The sequence below is a fragment of the Tiliqua scincoides genome, chromosome 4, assembly GCF_035046505.1.
Source record: "Tiliqua scincoides isolate rTilSci1 chromosome 4, rTilSci1.hap2, whole genome shotgun sequence".
Classification (NCBI taxonomy): domain Eukaryota; kingdom Metazoa; phylum Chordata; class Lepidosauria; order Squamata; family Scincidae; genus Tiliqua; species Tiliqua scincoides.
This window is the reverse complement of record NC_089824.1, coordinates 201749965-201765038: the sequence shown is the minus strand read 5'-3', so window position 1 is coordinate 201765038 and position 15074 is coordinate 201749965. Positions and strand designations below refer to the sequence as shown.

At 44.0% G+C, this 15074-nt stretch overlaps 1 protein-coding gene across 2 annotated transcripts; it reads left to right on the top strand.

The window, feature by feature from the left end:
- The first annotated feature begins 4606 nt into the window (after positions 1 to 4606).
- Positions 4607 to 14461, top strand: TTPAL (alpha tocopherol transfer protein like). Of its 2 annotated transcripts, XM_066624268.1 has the most exons (6): positions 4607 to 4651; positions 6824 to 7282; positions 8193 to 8386; positions 8670 to 8780; positions 10401 to 10543; positions 13824 to 14461. In XM_066624268.1, the coding sequence occupies exons 2-6, from the start codon at positions 6844 to 6846 to the stop codon at positions 13879 to 13881; spliced, it is 945 nt and encodes a 314-aa protein (XP_066480365.1). In that variant the 5' UTR covers positions 4607 to 4651; positions 6824 to 6843; the 3' UTR covers positions 13882 to 14461. The 2 variants fall into 2 exon arrangements, with proteins under 2 accessions (XP_066480365.1, XP_066480364.1); XM_066624267.1 differs by having other exon boundaries at positions 10401 to 13907.
- Positions 14462 to 15074: the final 613 nt, after the last annotated feature.

The following is a 15074-nucleotide window of genomic DNA, read 5'->3' as shown; positions in this document are numbered from 1 at the left end:
GATACACCCACTAACTTGGGTGAACAAATTCTTAAACCTAAGACTGAATTTACATCTATCCAATAGGAAAATGAAGACTAGGAGGGAGTAGTTTTCATGAGGGTAGTGCTTCCCAAATGTTTGAGTACTGGGACGCACTCTTTAAAACAACAATCTGTTGCAACCCGCTAGTCAAATAAAAGAGGCCTAAAAATAAATATTTTTATTTGCTAATAATAATAATTAAGCATCAATAATAATCAGGGTCCTGTGCACCTGAGGCTGTTAGAGACCTTATAGTATGTGTATGCAGACATTTGCTAGACCCTCCCTAGAAATGGAGTACAAGGACTGTTCCCCCAAACCTTTCCAGTCATTCCAGGATACTCAGAAGGCTAAGCTGGAGTGCACAATGTTCAGCTAGGAACTTCCAGACCAAAGTCTGAAACTGGGCTCACACATGATCTATCGCATTCTAATTACTGGAGAAAATTGGAAAATATGACATTTTAATTTAGGCGTTTGAAGATTATCTCATGCCAGCTAACAATTTTCATCTGAAAACTGGTCAAGGGTACTTGCATAAGTTTAAAAAAAATGTTTCAACTTTTTGCAACCCACCAAAAACTGACTCGCAACCCATTGGTGGGTCCCGACCCAAAGTTTGGGAAACACTGCATTGGGGCATTTTGGACCTTGCTTCAGTTTATCCAAATACATTTGGCTCCCTCTGCTGACAAAGTCCTCCAAGTGCACAGAAAGAATAAATTGCTTTTTGGAATGCAAACAAGTCCACACCTCAACCAGTTAACCAAGTCCAGATTCATCCCCAGTAGTATTAGTTATTTGTTTAAAAAAAATGATTTTAAAGCAGCATTTATTTGATCATCTCAGTTATAAAAGCAGTCAAAACTTATCAGCAAAGGGAAACTTCATTCTTGTACACAGTACCTTTCAGAAAGGATATTGCAGGACTGCAACTCAATTATTCCATATTTGAGGAATTCAAAGCTGCTATCAGTAATTGCACACTGATTGCATTATATACAATGCAAGCAGTCTCTAAAGTTCTCTTGATGGTGTGAATTTGGCTGAACACCTTTGATAAATTGTTAATTTAAGGATGTTCCCACATATCTCTTCTGGAATCACCACACTAATTCGAATCGAACTATTTTAGCTTTCTATCACCCAGTAAAGGTCAGCCTCAGGGCTACAAATATGCTGAAAACATTGTAATCATTCAGGTAGTGAATGCTTTACAAAGCAGCTCAACAGGTATATTAATGACCTAGTGGCAAATATATGCTTGATGTTTGCAATATAGCTTTCATTACTATTTTGCAAAATTCAACAACATAAGCTCTGCAGGATCAGGCCAAATGCCCATCTAGTCCAGCATGTTATTTCCCACAGTAGCTCAGTGTCTGCCTCTGGGAAACCCAAAAGCAGGAGAGACAATCCTCTCCTGCATTTATTCCCCGTACAAATGGTATTCAGGCACACTGTCACTGGATCTGGAGACTGACCATTGTGACTAGTAGCCATGGTTAGATCTGTCTTCAATGACCTTATCCAATCCCCTTTTAAAGCCACGCACAGGGCCATCACCACAATGTGTGAAGAACTACCCCCAGCCACCTTGATCACTCCATTTTAGTTAAATAAATATCTCACCAAGCAGTTTCATTGGCTGACCCTGGTCCTAGTACTGTACAGTGAGACAGAGAGACTTTCTCCCTCTCCACGTCATGCTTAATTTTATCAGTCTGTCATATCCTTATTAATCACCTTTTGTCCAATCTAAGAAACCCCAACCAGTGTTTTTCATAAAGATAGTTAGATGCCTTCTGTTGCAATTCCAAAGGCCTGCTTCAGCAGGACAGCGAAGAAAATCCCAAACAAGGTCGGCACGAAAACACAGCCCTGCTTCACACCGCTTCGGATGTCAAAGGGGTCTGATGTGGAGCCATCAAAGACAACAGTGCCTTTCATGTCCTCGTGGAAAGACCTGATGATAGTGAGGAGCCTGGGTGGACATCCGATCTTGGGGAGGATCTTGAAGAGGTCGTCCCTGCTGACCAGGTCGAAAGCCTTCGTGAGATCTATGAAGGCTATAAAGAGTGGCTGTCATTCTCTGCATTTCTCCTGCAGCTGTCTAAGGGAGAATACCATATCGGTGGTGGACCTGTTGGCTCGGAATCCGCACTGCGACTCTGGATAGACGCTCTCTGCAAGTACCTGGAGCCTCTTCAGTACAACTTGGACAAACAGCTTTCCTACAACACTAAGGAGAGAGATGCCGCGGTAGTTATTGCAGTCACCCCTGTCACCTTTGTTCTTGTACAGTGTGACGTCCAACAAGAAGCTGATGGAACATACCAAGATCCAGGTCTATAGAGCTTGCATCTTGAGTACACTTCTGTACTGCAGCAAGTCATGGACTCTTCGCTCACAACAGGAGAAGAAGCTGAATGCATTCCACATGTGCTGCCTCTGATGCATCCTCGGTATCACCTGGCAGGACAAAGTTCCAAACAACACAGTCCTGGAACGAGCTGGAATCCCCAGCGCGTATACACTGCTGAAACAGAGGTGCCTGCGTTGGCTTGGTCATGTTGTGAGAATGGGCGATGGTCAGATCCCAAAGGATCTCATATATGGAGAACTTGTGCAGGGAAAGTGCCCTACGGGTAGACCACAGCTGCGCTACAAGGATATCTGCAAGAGAGATCTGAAAGCCTTAGGAATTAACCTCAGCAGATGGGAAAACTTGGCCTCTGAGCGGCCCGCTTGGAGGCAGGCTGTGCAGCATGGCCTTTCCCAGTTTGAAGAGACACTTGGCCAACAGACTGAGGCAAAGAGGCAAAGAAGGAAGGCCCATAGCCAGGGAGACAGACCAGGGACACACACTACACTTGCTCCCAGTGTGGAAGGGATTGTTACTCCCGAATCGGCCTTTTCAGCCACACTAGACGCTGTGCCAGAACCACCATTCAGAGCACCATTCAAGCACCATTCAGATACCAGAGTCTTTCGAGACTGAAGGTTGCCAACAAACAAGTATTCCAGCCTCCTGATCATTCTGGTTGCCGTCCTTTGCAACTTTTCCAACACGGCAATATCCTTCTTGAAGTGGGGCAACCAAAACTGTACAGAGTATTCCAACTGTAGCCACACAATAGATTTGCATAGGGGCACTACAATCTTAGCAGTCTTATTCTTGATCCATGTCCTAATGACCCTAGCATGGAATTGGCCTCTTTCAGCCCTGATGCACCCTTATTGCCATGCCTAAACCAGCACTTTCCCAAACCATTTTTCTTTCTTACTATTTTCCAAGGCAGAAAATGTTGTGTAACTATTTTTAAAGTTTTATTCCATCCCTTGAGAATGTAAATAGGGATGAAAGAGATGAGGAATGTGAAGAGACTTTGCAAAATACCTGTTGAAACAAGGGTGGGTGTTTCAGTGTTTTGAAGTAATTATTTATCTATCTATCTGGCAATTTATAACCCCCAAGAAAAGGTCCCCAAGATGGCTCAATCATCATCACACACTCTTTACATTCAAGAACTTCTGCTGCTCAAGGGAAGAACCTGCTCACTCATGGTTGGTTGGCAACCTTCGGTCTTGAAAGACTATGGTATAAGCCTACAGCACCCGGTATTCCCCGGCAGTCTCCCATCCAAGTACTAGCCAGGCCTGACCCTGCTTAGCTTCCGAGATCATTGGTAATAGAACTCTGAAGTTGTTTTTTTTTTTAAATGAAAAGGTAGTTGAACAGTTGGTGAGGACTGGAAGGCAGCCAGGAGAACAAAAGGCAGTTGTAGCAGGTGAGTTGCTTGGGTTGGTTTACAAAGAATTATTACAGAGACCAATAATCCAAAATGAGGTGACCCGACAGACAGAATTCAGAGCAAGGCTTAAGCCCCTAATCAGGCAACACAATAAACACTGCCATCAGGAGCAGAGAGTTAGAACTGAGCCCCTTTGGGATCCTATATTTTGCTGTGTAAATCACTGAGTGAACATTGGGGGGAGGTGAAAACACAGTTTTTAAATATGATGATAGACATGGGCAACCTCTATAAATAATAAAGTGTAAATAAGAGAGAGAAATGTACTACCTATGCCTGTCTACTCAGAAGTCCCATTACAGTCAATGGGGCTTCCTCCCAGGTAAGTGTGGGGAGGATGGCAGCCTGAGAGCCCAAGCCTATGCCTGTCTACTCAGAAGTAAGTCCCATTATACTCAATGGACTTACTCCCAGAAAAGTGTGTCCCAGGTAAGTGCACTGCAGCCTGAACGTGGTCAGCTTCTCCTTCTGCTTCGGGGGGCCAAGCTAAGGCCTGATCCCCCCCGCTCCAAAGAAGGAGCCTCTGCCCCCCTTGCGCGGACTCTCCCGCGCGTCCTTCTGCACCCGCAGCGCGCGTCGCCTCAGTGGCGGCGCCAGCTCTGTGCGGTGCAGCACGTGCCTCTTTGGGGGAGCGCCGGCACCCTCACTCGGGAGTGCCACGCATGCGCAGTGCCGCCTCTTCCCTCTCTCCGGCTCAGCGCCGACCCCCTCCTCGCGCTCTCCATAGGGCTGCGGGAAGCTTCCGCGCACCTGCGCGTTTCCGGGTCACGGTGGGTTTCCTTCCTGGCGCCGTCTGCTTCGCCGGGGCTGAGGTGAGTGTGAGGGGTGCGGGGGCCACGAGCGCTCCCTTCACTCCAGAGCCCAGGTCTACCTGTTGGGTAGTCCTGGGCTCCAGCTGCACTTGGAGTCCAGGTCTACCTGCCGGGTAGACCTGGGCTCGGCTCCCGGTTTACGGCCTCTGTGGCTGTTTGCTGGGCGGGTAGACCTGGGCTCCCAGCTGGACATGGAGCCCAGGTGCACCTGCTGGGTAGACCTGGGCTCCCATTCCAATTCATCTCCATCAACCACCAACACTCCATCCAGTGGATGTTTCCCTGGCTCCCCACTTTGATCCCACAGTTTGGGGGGCATGCACCCATGGGTCAGGTCCAGGTTCATGGCTGCTGCTGCTGTGGACTTTAGCCTTCCCTGGCCAGGCGTTGTGTGTTCTGTACACACGGAGGTGCTCCAGGGTGATGGAGGCTTGCCAGTCCTTGAACGGGAGAGAGGCACCCTTCCCTCCCCATAGTGGGACCCGGGCAGCTGCTGCCTCCTGTAGGGTCCACCCTCCATCTGTCCAACTCAGGACAGGCTGGCAGCAGCTCTTCAGGGTTTCAGGAGGAGGGGCATTTGGCTGCTGCCCTGCTTGGATGTGCTGGGGAGGATGAAGCTTGTGGCTGTCTGTGGGGCTAGAGCCCTCAAGTGGCGTAGCTAGGAGGGCAAAGCACTCCGTTTTACAGGGAGTCTCGCTACAGCAGGCAAGAGGCCCCTTCCCTCTGGAGTCATGCCAGTTGGGGAGGGGGAGCAAAATGGAGGTATATGTAGGAACAGTGCTGAGCTGCACCAGCCTCTGGTGTTCTAATGGGGCAGTGTTGCAGGGCTGTCACTGCTCACAGTAGCATACATACTTTTCTGTCCTGTCGTAAGTTTTTGGGTCGTATACTTTGCAGTACCTGGGAATAGCCCAAACCAACACCCAGTACAGCAGCACTAGCATATGCCTGGGGATGATTTTTGTAGGCAGCTATTGGCTGCAAACTTGCATTTCCTATCTCTTTCCTGCCCAGAACTGTTTTTACAGTTTGGAGATTTTAAATTACCTTTTTTAAGTATTCCAAAAGATGAGCTAAAACCTCAGTAGTAGAAAACTCCTTTAAAAAAAAAAAAAAAAACTTCTGCAAAGTTTACACAGAGGGCATGAATTTCAGAGTAATCACAGTTCCATAAGAAAAGAGATGCAGCCCCCAAAGTTGGAATTTATATAGACTCTCGGCTTTCTCCCCTGGAGGGGGTCTAAGACGGCACTCCTTGGTATACACAGCTTAAATTGTAAATGATTTTAGGTCAATAGTAAAATGCTACAAGCGGCGCAGTCATAGATTTGGATAAAGTGGAACCATTCAAGAGCAAAACACAAGTCATTGTTCTGATTCATAGCTGACTCCAGATGAAGAGGTCATTGTAGATTATTGCAATGCGCTCTACGTGGGGCTGCCTTTGAAGACGGTCCGGAAATTACAACTAGTACAGAACGCGGCTGCTCGTGTGGTTGCTGGGGCATGTCGGTTTGACTCTGTCAAACCGTTGCTTCGGCGGCTACACTGGCTGCCGGTTCTGTTCCGGGCCCAATTCAAGGTACTAGTTTTGACTTTTAAAACCCTTTATGGCTCAGGTCCGGGGTATTTGAGGAACCGCCTCCTTCCTTACAATCCTGCCTCGGCTCTTAGATCATCTGGGGGGGGCCCTTCTGACTGTGCCGCCACCAAGAGATGTGAGAGGGGCGGCAGCCAGGCCTTCTCACTGGTGGCCCCCGAACTTTGAAATATCCTCCCCTTAGAACTGAGAACTGCTCCCTCTGCTAACATTTCAGCGTGGACTGAAGACCTTTTTATTTCAAAAAGCTTTTAATTGTTGACAGGCTGGCTGGCTTTCTTGCTTTTTTATATGAGGATTCACGGGGTTTGTTCTTTAGATTTTTAATTATTTGTAGATTGTTTTAATTATTGTTTTTAATGTTGTATTTTTAATTGCTGTAAGCTGCCTTGTGTGCCCTTTGGGCATAAAGGTGGGATATAAATTAATAAATAATAATAATATGCAACTGAATTTATCAGTGAGCTTTTTTTTTTGAGATGTTGCTGTAATACTGAGCAGATGCTTCGGATAGTGTTGCAGTTCTTGATGCAATATTTCTACATGGCATTCTGTTTTGTGTGTCTTTACAGATTTTCCCACTAACCAATCAATGTCAGGAAATGATGACAGCATCGTCACAAGTCCCTCCGAGGGATCTCTGTCAGCAATTGAGGTCTTGGCAGACCAGCCAAGCTATGTGTGCATGCTGTCTGCCGAACTTGTTGCCAAGGCACGTGAAGAGTTGCAGGAGAAGCCTGAATGGCGGCTTCGAGATGTTCAAGCCCTCAGAGACATGGTGTGCAAAGACTTTCCTAACCTGGGAACATGTCTAGACGATGCTTTTTTGCTCAGGTTCCTTAGGGCTAGGAAATTTGATTATGACCGGGCACTTCAGCTTCTTGTGAACTACCACTGCTGTAGGAGGAGCTGGCCTGAGGTCTTTACTAACCTGAGACCCTCTGCTATAAAGCCTGTTCTAGAATCTGGTTTTGTCACTGTGCTTCCTCACTTAGATCCTGAGGGACGTCATGTTGTCTGCATTCGCCCAGGTATCTTTTGTGGCATTGCCTAATGATTTAGAATAGAATTGGTTGTCAATATGAGTGTGTCAGCTTGTGCAAAAGTCTGTTTTTCTTGCAGTTGTGTTGCTTATTTTGGTGCTAATGCTTTTTGCTTTTCTTTCTCTGTATGGTAATAGAAGTGGATTGATTTAAGGAAAAAAAAAAAACCTATATCCGTGTCTCCAAATAGACTCATCGCTGAAAAATGTAAAAACACATTGTAACAAACAAAAATTAAAATAAAAAACAGGAACAAAATCTGTTGTTCCAAGAGATAAACAGATGAACACTGGGAAAGCAAACATTAGGGAAAGAAGCAACAATAAAACAATCAGTCACAGGAGGTTGTGGCAGCAGAAGCCACTCTCTGGGCCTTGAGGGAGGGAAGTTCTGGAGTCCTGTTAAATGACCCCAGCAAAATGTTGTCAGTGACTTGAAAACAGTATTGCTAATTTGAATTATTGAATGGTGGTTCCTAAACCCCTTCAGGGGAGTTGGGAACAGGTAAGTGTTCGCGTGGGCAGGAAGGAGGGCGGGGAGGGGGAAGAGATGGCGCTGCAATGGTTGCAGCTCTGTTGCTACCAAGGGACTTGTTTTTTACCTGAGGGGCAGAGCTGGTTATAGACCTCTGTCTTTGCTCCTCAAAGAAACACCCTTTGTTTTGGCTTCAGAGGTCCCTTCACATGAGGGTTGAAAGTATCTGTGGAACTGATATTCCTTTCCCTGAAGAAGGAGCATTTTTCTTAATTTTAAGTAAGGACAGATATGAGTTAGGACTGAAACTGTGAAAGGCTGACTTAAAACTTTAAGGCAAATAGAATATTCAGTTTTGGAATGTATTAACTATTGATTTTCTAATTCAGCTTAGCCACTTACCATCTTTTTCTTATAACCGTAGATAGATGGACACCAAGTAACTACCCAATTACTGAGAACATTCGTGCCATTTATTTAACATTAGAAAAGCTCATTCAGTCCGAAGAGACCCAGGTGAATGGAATAGTAATACTTGCAGACTACAAAGGAGTCAGCTTATCTAAAGCATCTCATTTTGGTCCCTTTATAGCCAAAAAAGTGATTGGAATTCTTCAGGTAAGAACTGAATTGTTGGGAAAAGTGGGGAAATGTGTGCATTGTACTTATTCCTTTTCCCTGTCTGTCAAATCCCAGTGGTCCAGTAATTCCAGATTTTCTGGAACAGATTTGAAGGAGCTGTTGGGCTAGGAAGCTGATACTTAGATGAATGGGACTTGGCACAAGTTTGTAGAGAGATGGTGTAGCATTTACTTAACACTAAATGAGTTTGTTCTGAAACTCATATTAATTACTCATAAACTGTCCAGTTTTGATAACTGGCATTTTTTTTCCTCTCTAGGATGGCTTTCCTATTAGAATAAAAGCTGTAAATATCATCAATGAACCTCGCATATTCAAAGGCATTTTTGCGATCATCAAACCTTTTCTCAAAGAGAAAATTGCAAAGCGGGTAAGTGAAGGTTTTGGTTGTATACAGTGTGCCCCAGTTTAGAGGCAGTGTGCCACTGAGTACTGGTTGCTAGGTGGCAACAGCAGGGGATGATTGGTCTTGCTAAATTTACTGTGACTAGCCCAGAAGTGACTAAGGTCTAGCCCAGGAATCTTACTGAGGGGTTCTTAGCCGTTGCTTGAGAATGAGGAAGCAGCTGGTACACATGAATTTCTTGTTTCTTTGCACCTGTTCACACCTGCACCATATAGCTCCCTTCGTTCTTCCTCAGTCTGTTGTGCCATAGCCTGGGGAAGGAAGCCATATACCTTTCAGTCTTGTTTCCCTCACACTTTTATTTTGCTCCTGTGTCTGAAGCCTAATGCTACTGATATAGTGATGACACATCGGGGGGGGAGGGGTTGGGAAGTTGGTTCAACCCTGCATGGAGTGGGGATGTTCCTGGTTTCCTCAAGTCCTGAACAGGCCACGTTCCTCCATTAGAAGTAATCTATCTGCTTCTCTACACAGTTCACTGGCATGTTCAGAAGTAGGATATATAGATAGTACAGGGCTCTTTAAGCCGATTTGAAGGAAAGAACTCTTTTAATCTTTGCATATTTAAAGTAGGCTTGTATGCATAGAAGGACTGCACATCTGGAAATTGTCATGACTGATTAAGATCAGTCCCTTAAGTCCCAAGGGAAGGAATACCAGCCTGGCCTCAAATATTTCCACTACCATCTGGACACATGAACAAATAGTGTGAATAACAGCCTGACTTTGAAACTGAAATCTCATATGGTGATATTTAATTTTTCACGTTTTATTTATTTATCCCACCTTTCTTATGCCAGAGCAAATGGTCAAGGTGACATAATTCGAGACTGAAATATACAATAAGTAAAATCATAATAAAGGAACACAACCATTGGAGGAGGGCAACTATTTATAACCAAAGCACTGCTACAGAGGCACAAGGGCAGACAACGAGACATCATCCAAATGCAAGACAGAACAAAATTGTTTTGAGCCCTTGCCTAAACACCACGAGGAAGGGGGTAGTTCTTAGTTCCCCTGGTAGGAAATTCCATAATTGTGGTGCCACTACATTTATATACTGCCCTTACTTCCGAGTAGTTCAGATTGGTTTATGTGGCATTCCTCAGAACAACACTGTGAGACAGGCTTAGCTGAGAATCAGTTGTCACCCAATGAGATCTGGGATTTGAGTCTGGGTTTTGCTGGTCCAACACTCTAAAGCAGGGCCTCCAAACTCTGGCCCGACAGTGACGACCATATGTGGGCACAATGTGGCGGTGCCAAAGACTTACTGTTCCGGCACAATGTGACCCATTTTCACACAGTAAATTTGCAGAGCCTTGTGCTGGGGAGACAATTCTGCCGGGAAATCAGGGTCAATCAGAAGCTGAATCAACAACTCAGCATGAGACTCTGCAAATTCAGTGTGTAAACAGGGCGCTTCTCACCGGAATGGTAAGGCTTTGGCACAGCCGCACCTGGACACAATTGTCAGGCACACCACAGGCTGTGGTTTGGAGACCGCTGCTCTAAAACATCCACCACAATTGTACATTTTTGAGTTGAGAGTTGCTGAACTATCTACTTCTTCTCCTTCAGTTTTTTCTCCATGGTTCAGACTTGAGCTCTCTTCATCACAATCTTCCACCGAGGATTCTCTCAGAAGAATATGGGGGCACTGCAGGAAAGCTGGACATCTCTGCCTGGAATGAGCTGCTGCTGGCCTCAGAGGATGACTTCCTGTATGATGTCTCTCACTTGGCTCCTTCCAGTGATTCATCACCTTGTGACCCACTGATGAGCGGAGAGGTTGATGAGAAGCAGTGTGATGACTCTTTGCGAAGCTTGAAAACCCAACTCTATTACTGCTATTAACGTAGCACTTAAAGCTTCCGAAATGTCCCTTTCTAGTTCTCAAAGGGATTCTGAACTCTACCTTGTTCCTGAGGCCATAAGCTATATGTAGAGACAGCTGAGGCACTTTACATTGGAACCAAAGCAAATTTAAAAAGTAGAGACCTTGGAGCAAGGTGAAGTTCTGTGGCAATTGACAAGTAGGGTGTGGTTTGAACCAGCTTGACTGGAGGTGGTTTACTGCTCTTTGCTAAACAAAATTCTTCTGAGATTAAATATGACATATGAAAGGAAGTTAGGAAACTTACTTGAGAGCTAAGCACAATTACTTGGAAGTACGTTGCATTGAAATGAATGGGACTTGTTTCCAAATTAAGTGAGTTTAGGATCAAAGTGCTAGACTCTCTCAGGCAGAAATGACCTACAAGTCTGAAATATCATACTGGGTCACAGACGTTTTCTGTGGATAAGGGAACAAATGGTATAGTGTTCTAGCCTCTCCTAATTGGTGTTAACAAATTTGTTCAGGTGGATGTAAGTCACAATAACTTACTATTTCTCTGGCAGAAAGACTTTCTGGCTGTCATCTTTATACTTTGTTACTCTGCTTATTCTTATCTTTATGATACAGTTCTGTCCACATGAAACATAATAGAATTTTTTCTCTCTCTCAGAGAATTATTACCACTGATGGGAGCCTTTCACTTGAATCTTGCAGAAAAGGGTAGCAAATGCCATGGTTAAGATTATCTGAAAGCACATGTTATTCTGTTACACAGAGAGGCTTGCAAATTGTTTAAAGCTATCCTGTGAATTTATTTAGTGCCCATAACTTGTGCAATAGCCAGGACTACTTGAGACAGAGTTAACTTTGCACACTTGTTCAGCTGCCACTTTGCTGTCCTGCCTTAGCTAAGGTAGGTCAAAACACAAGTCACTGATAGTTGTAGTTGTCTAGAAAGGGAAATAGATGCTTGTTTAGACGTCTTTATTTTTGGGAGATAGACTTTTTGAAATAGTCTCTGTGAACCAAATGTAGACAGGGTATTTTACAAGCACAATATCTGATTTGTACATGAATCTTTTTCCATTCTATTTGTAGTGTTTGTCCCTTGGCCCTCCGTGCTGTATTGGCCTTTTGTGAAGGCTGTTTTGAGTCTTGTCTCTTGGGCCACCCTGGTTTAATGTACATCATTGGTTTAGACCTGTGATAGTGCTGAAGCTAACTTACATGAAATGTGTCTGGCCTTTTGAGTTACATAGTATACAACTAATCTCTTCTGTCATAAACTAGAATTATAAACGTTGAGCACATTCTTCACATATGTTTAAAAGCTGCAGGATAGAACTTTGAACGCACTACCTGCTGTTTCTACTTACAGAGCAGCTGGTCAATATTACACACACTTCTTAGAGTAGCACTTTTTGGAATAATGGAACTGTTTGTGGAGCTTTTCCTTGGTGCCAACTAGAGACCAGAAACTGGTGCTGACTGTAAATATGAAATAAGGTCTTCAGAACCCAGACCACTTGAGTGCCAAAACTTGCATGTGTTTTATTTTGTCTAAATTGTAAGACCACCTGCCTCTGAATTGCCAAAACATTAAGCAATTAATTTGTCTCCTGCTGCTGTTTGGGTTGGTGTTCCCCTGAGACTACAATAGATGTGTTAGCCATTGAAACAGGACCAATCCATTTCTAATGCCTCTTGTAAGTCTCCCTTACTTTTTCTAAGTGGGCACAGATTTTATCTGTTTTATGAGGGATACATTTTGTGTGTGTGTGTGTGTGTGTGTGTGTGTGTGTGTGTGTGTATACACACAATATGTATATGTACACATATTGCTTAGTATGTATTTTCCTTTTTCCTACATTAGTCATGTAGCAATTGGTTTCTTGACCCATGTCCTCACAAGAAGCTGTTGTCATGTATATGTAATAGTGTACAACAGATGTTCTCAAACTTTGAGGGAGCTTTACTCCCTCAGTAAGTTCTTGCAGGGGAGGGGCTAGGGCAGTGATGCAATCCCCAGGATCACATCGGTAAGGGGGGGTGCTTTGCACTCATGTTATGTAGGCAGGGCTGCAGGGAGCCCTGTGCAGGACTTCCCGCACCTCCTGCAGCCTGCTACAACCCTGCCTTCTTGAAGTAAGTGCAAAGCATGCCCCCTCGCCCCCTTAGCAACATGATCCTGGGGATCGCTGCCTTCCTCCCTTTCCCCTTAAAGGGACAGGGGAAGCATTATACGAATGGGTGGGTCGTGACCCACCAGTTTGAGAACCACTGGTGTACAACATCCTTCCATGGAATATATCCATGTGAAAAATACCATCATGCGGTGCTTAGCAACAGGGATGCAGACTGGCACCCCTGTGGCCAAACAAGATTTGACACTAAACAAAGTTTCTGAAGACTAGGGCAGTCTGCGCTCCCCTCACCTCTGGAGGCTTTTCTGAGCCCCTAAGGTTTCCTGAGGAAACCAGAAGTCTGAGCCTCTGGAGACAGGGGAAGCAGAGGTCCCCTTGGTTTCTGAGGCTTCCGAGTGTATGTGTGCAGTAACAAGTGGTGATGTCATATGTGGCCCGTTGCTGATCACAAAGCAGTGCTCCCCTGTAGTTGATGCGAACCCTAGCTGTTGTTGTGGTAGCTCAATTAACCCCCTGAATTGGCGCTAGCAACACTGAGGGCTCTCTCACATTCAGAATTGAATCTTACTTCTGATTCTGCTAAGTAGCTTCATGACTTAAATGCTGTAGAAATGAGAATGGCCTGAGGTTTGAGGAATGTGTGAGGTATTGTAAACAGATTTTTCACCTCAGGTTATGCTACCTTAGCATGTGAAGCAAACCTCAAATTGATACTGAAGTTTATTCTTCTGCAGGAATATAGGCTGAGTCTAATTTTAAAATCTTCCTCTGACAGTTTTGATACTCAAGGAATTATCTAGTCCCCTTCCAAAGCTTTAATGCTTTCTTCACATTCTTGGTTCCCATCATTTATTTCTGTTTCACAAGAATAAGCTTTCTGGAACACTACTTATTTTTGAGGCTTGTCTTGTTGCATTTTTTGCTTCAGATACTGTATCACCTTTTGTCCCTCCTCCCAATACCTGAACAGTAGAACTCTTAGAAATGGTATTTACCTGTATCTGGCTATTTTTTTTTTAGGTGTCTGCAGGAGTCTAATCTGAGCTGGCCTCCATTCATGCCTCTTACATTATGGTAATATTCTCTGTGTAGTCTTGACTTGGCTCTACACCTGTAATGTCTACCTTGGAGGTTTTTGCAAGGAACAGTCAGTAGCCTACAGGAATTGGAATACCTGAATTATCACTTGGAATAGTGTTACAAATCATTGGAATGCAGATGTACACATTGAGACACAGGCTTGTTTTAAAAAGGGGGGAAGAAAGCAATTGTCTTGCTTTAAGAAAAGTGCTATTGCAGTATTGAAGCTCTTTTTAAAATATCAATTTCCAAGTGGAGCAAATTGTATCGGTGTGAAAAGGCCTTATGCAAGAGACAGTGGTACTTACCATAGATGTCAAATTGCCTTTAAGTCTACTAACATAGGAAAACATTACTTGAATTTATACAGTGGCTGAACAGGCATCAAAGCAGCTTACAGTTTTCCCATAAGGTGGTTGAAATGCTTGGTTCCTACAGTTCAGTCACTTGACGTTTTGCTCATAATTGTTTCAGAATTATTTCTTTTGCTGTATGGAATTCAGGTGTTTGGATATAGTATACACCGTGAGAATTTATTTTTATATTGCATTTTCTAAAATAGTTAAAGTGTAACTATTTGCATGAGTGAATATTAAACAATCCTACCTTGAAATCATCCCTGTTTGAATATTTGATGTGCCTTCCTCTTTAAAAAAAAGTATACAGCCCAAATGTGATGGAGAGCTGTTCAACCTACCCTTTGTCTTGGATTGTAGTTGTGTGACTACTTTATACTACCACCATTACCAAATGAAACAAGCTCTTAATTGCATACACACGACTACAGATTTAGGCTGTAATACTGTACTTACTATAGAGTAGGGAATAACTGTGCAGTCCTATGCACAGTTAGAGAAAAACTGGCTAAAGCCTTAACGTCAGGACCCACTAGGTGGGTCCCCCTTCATTTCAATTTTTTATTTTATTAGACTTGATGCTACCACTGTGTGACTGCATTTGGGGAAATGTTACAGATCTGTACTTATAACAAGCTATGTATATGCTTTTAACAATGATAGTAAATGAGATTTACTCCTGGGTGAGCATAGAATTGTTAAAGTTTTCCTGCTAGATGACATCAATTCTGGTGAGTCCCAACAGATTCTCGTTCTAAAAAGTAGGTCCCAGTGCTAAAAGTGTGAGAACCACTGCCTTAAAGCAAAGATCTCTTAAGTAATGCTCCTTCCTTCT

Coding starts and splice junctions, on each gene's coding strand:
- TTPAL (XM_066624267.1), top strand. CDS start 6,844: ATGTCAGGAAATGATGACAGCATCGTCACAAGTCCCTCCGAGGGATCT. Junction 7,283..8,192: donor TGTTGTCTGCATTCGCCCAG/GTATCTTTTGTG, acceptor TTATAACCGTAG/ATAGATGGACACCAAGTAAC. Junction 8,387..8,669: donor AAGTGATTGGAATTCTTCAG/GTAAGAACTGAA, acceptor TTTCCTCTCTAG/GATGGCTTTCCTATTAGAAT.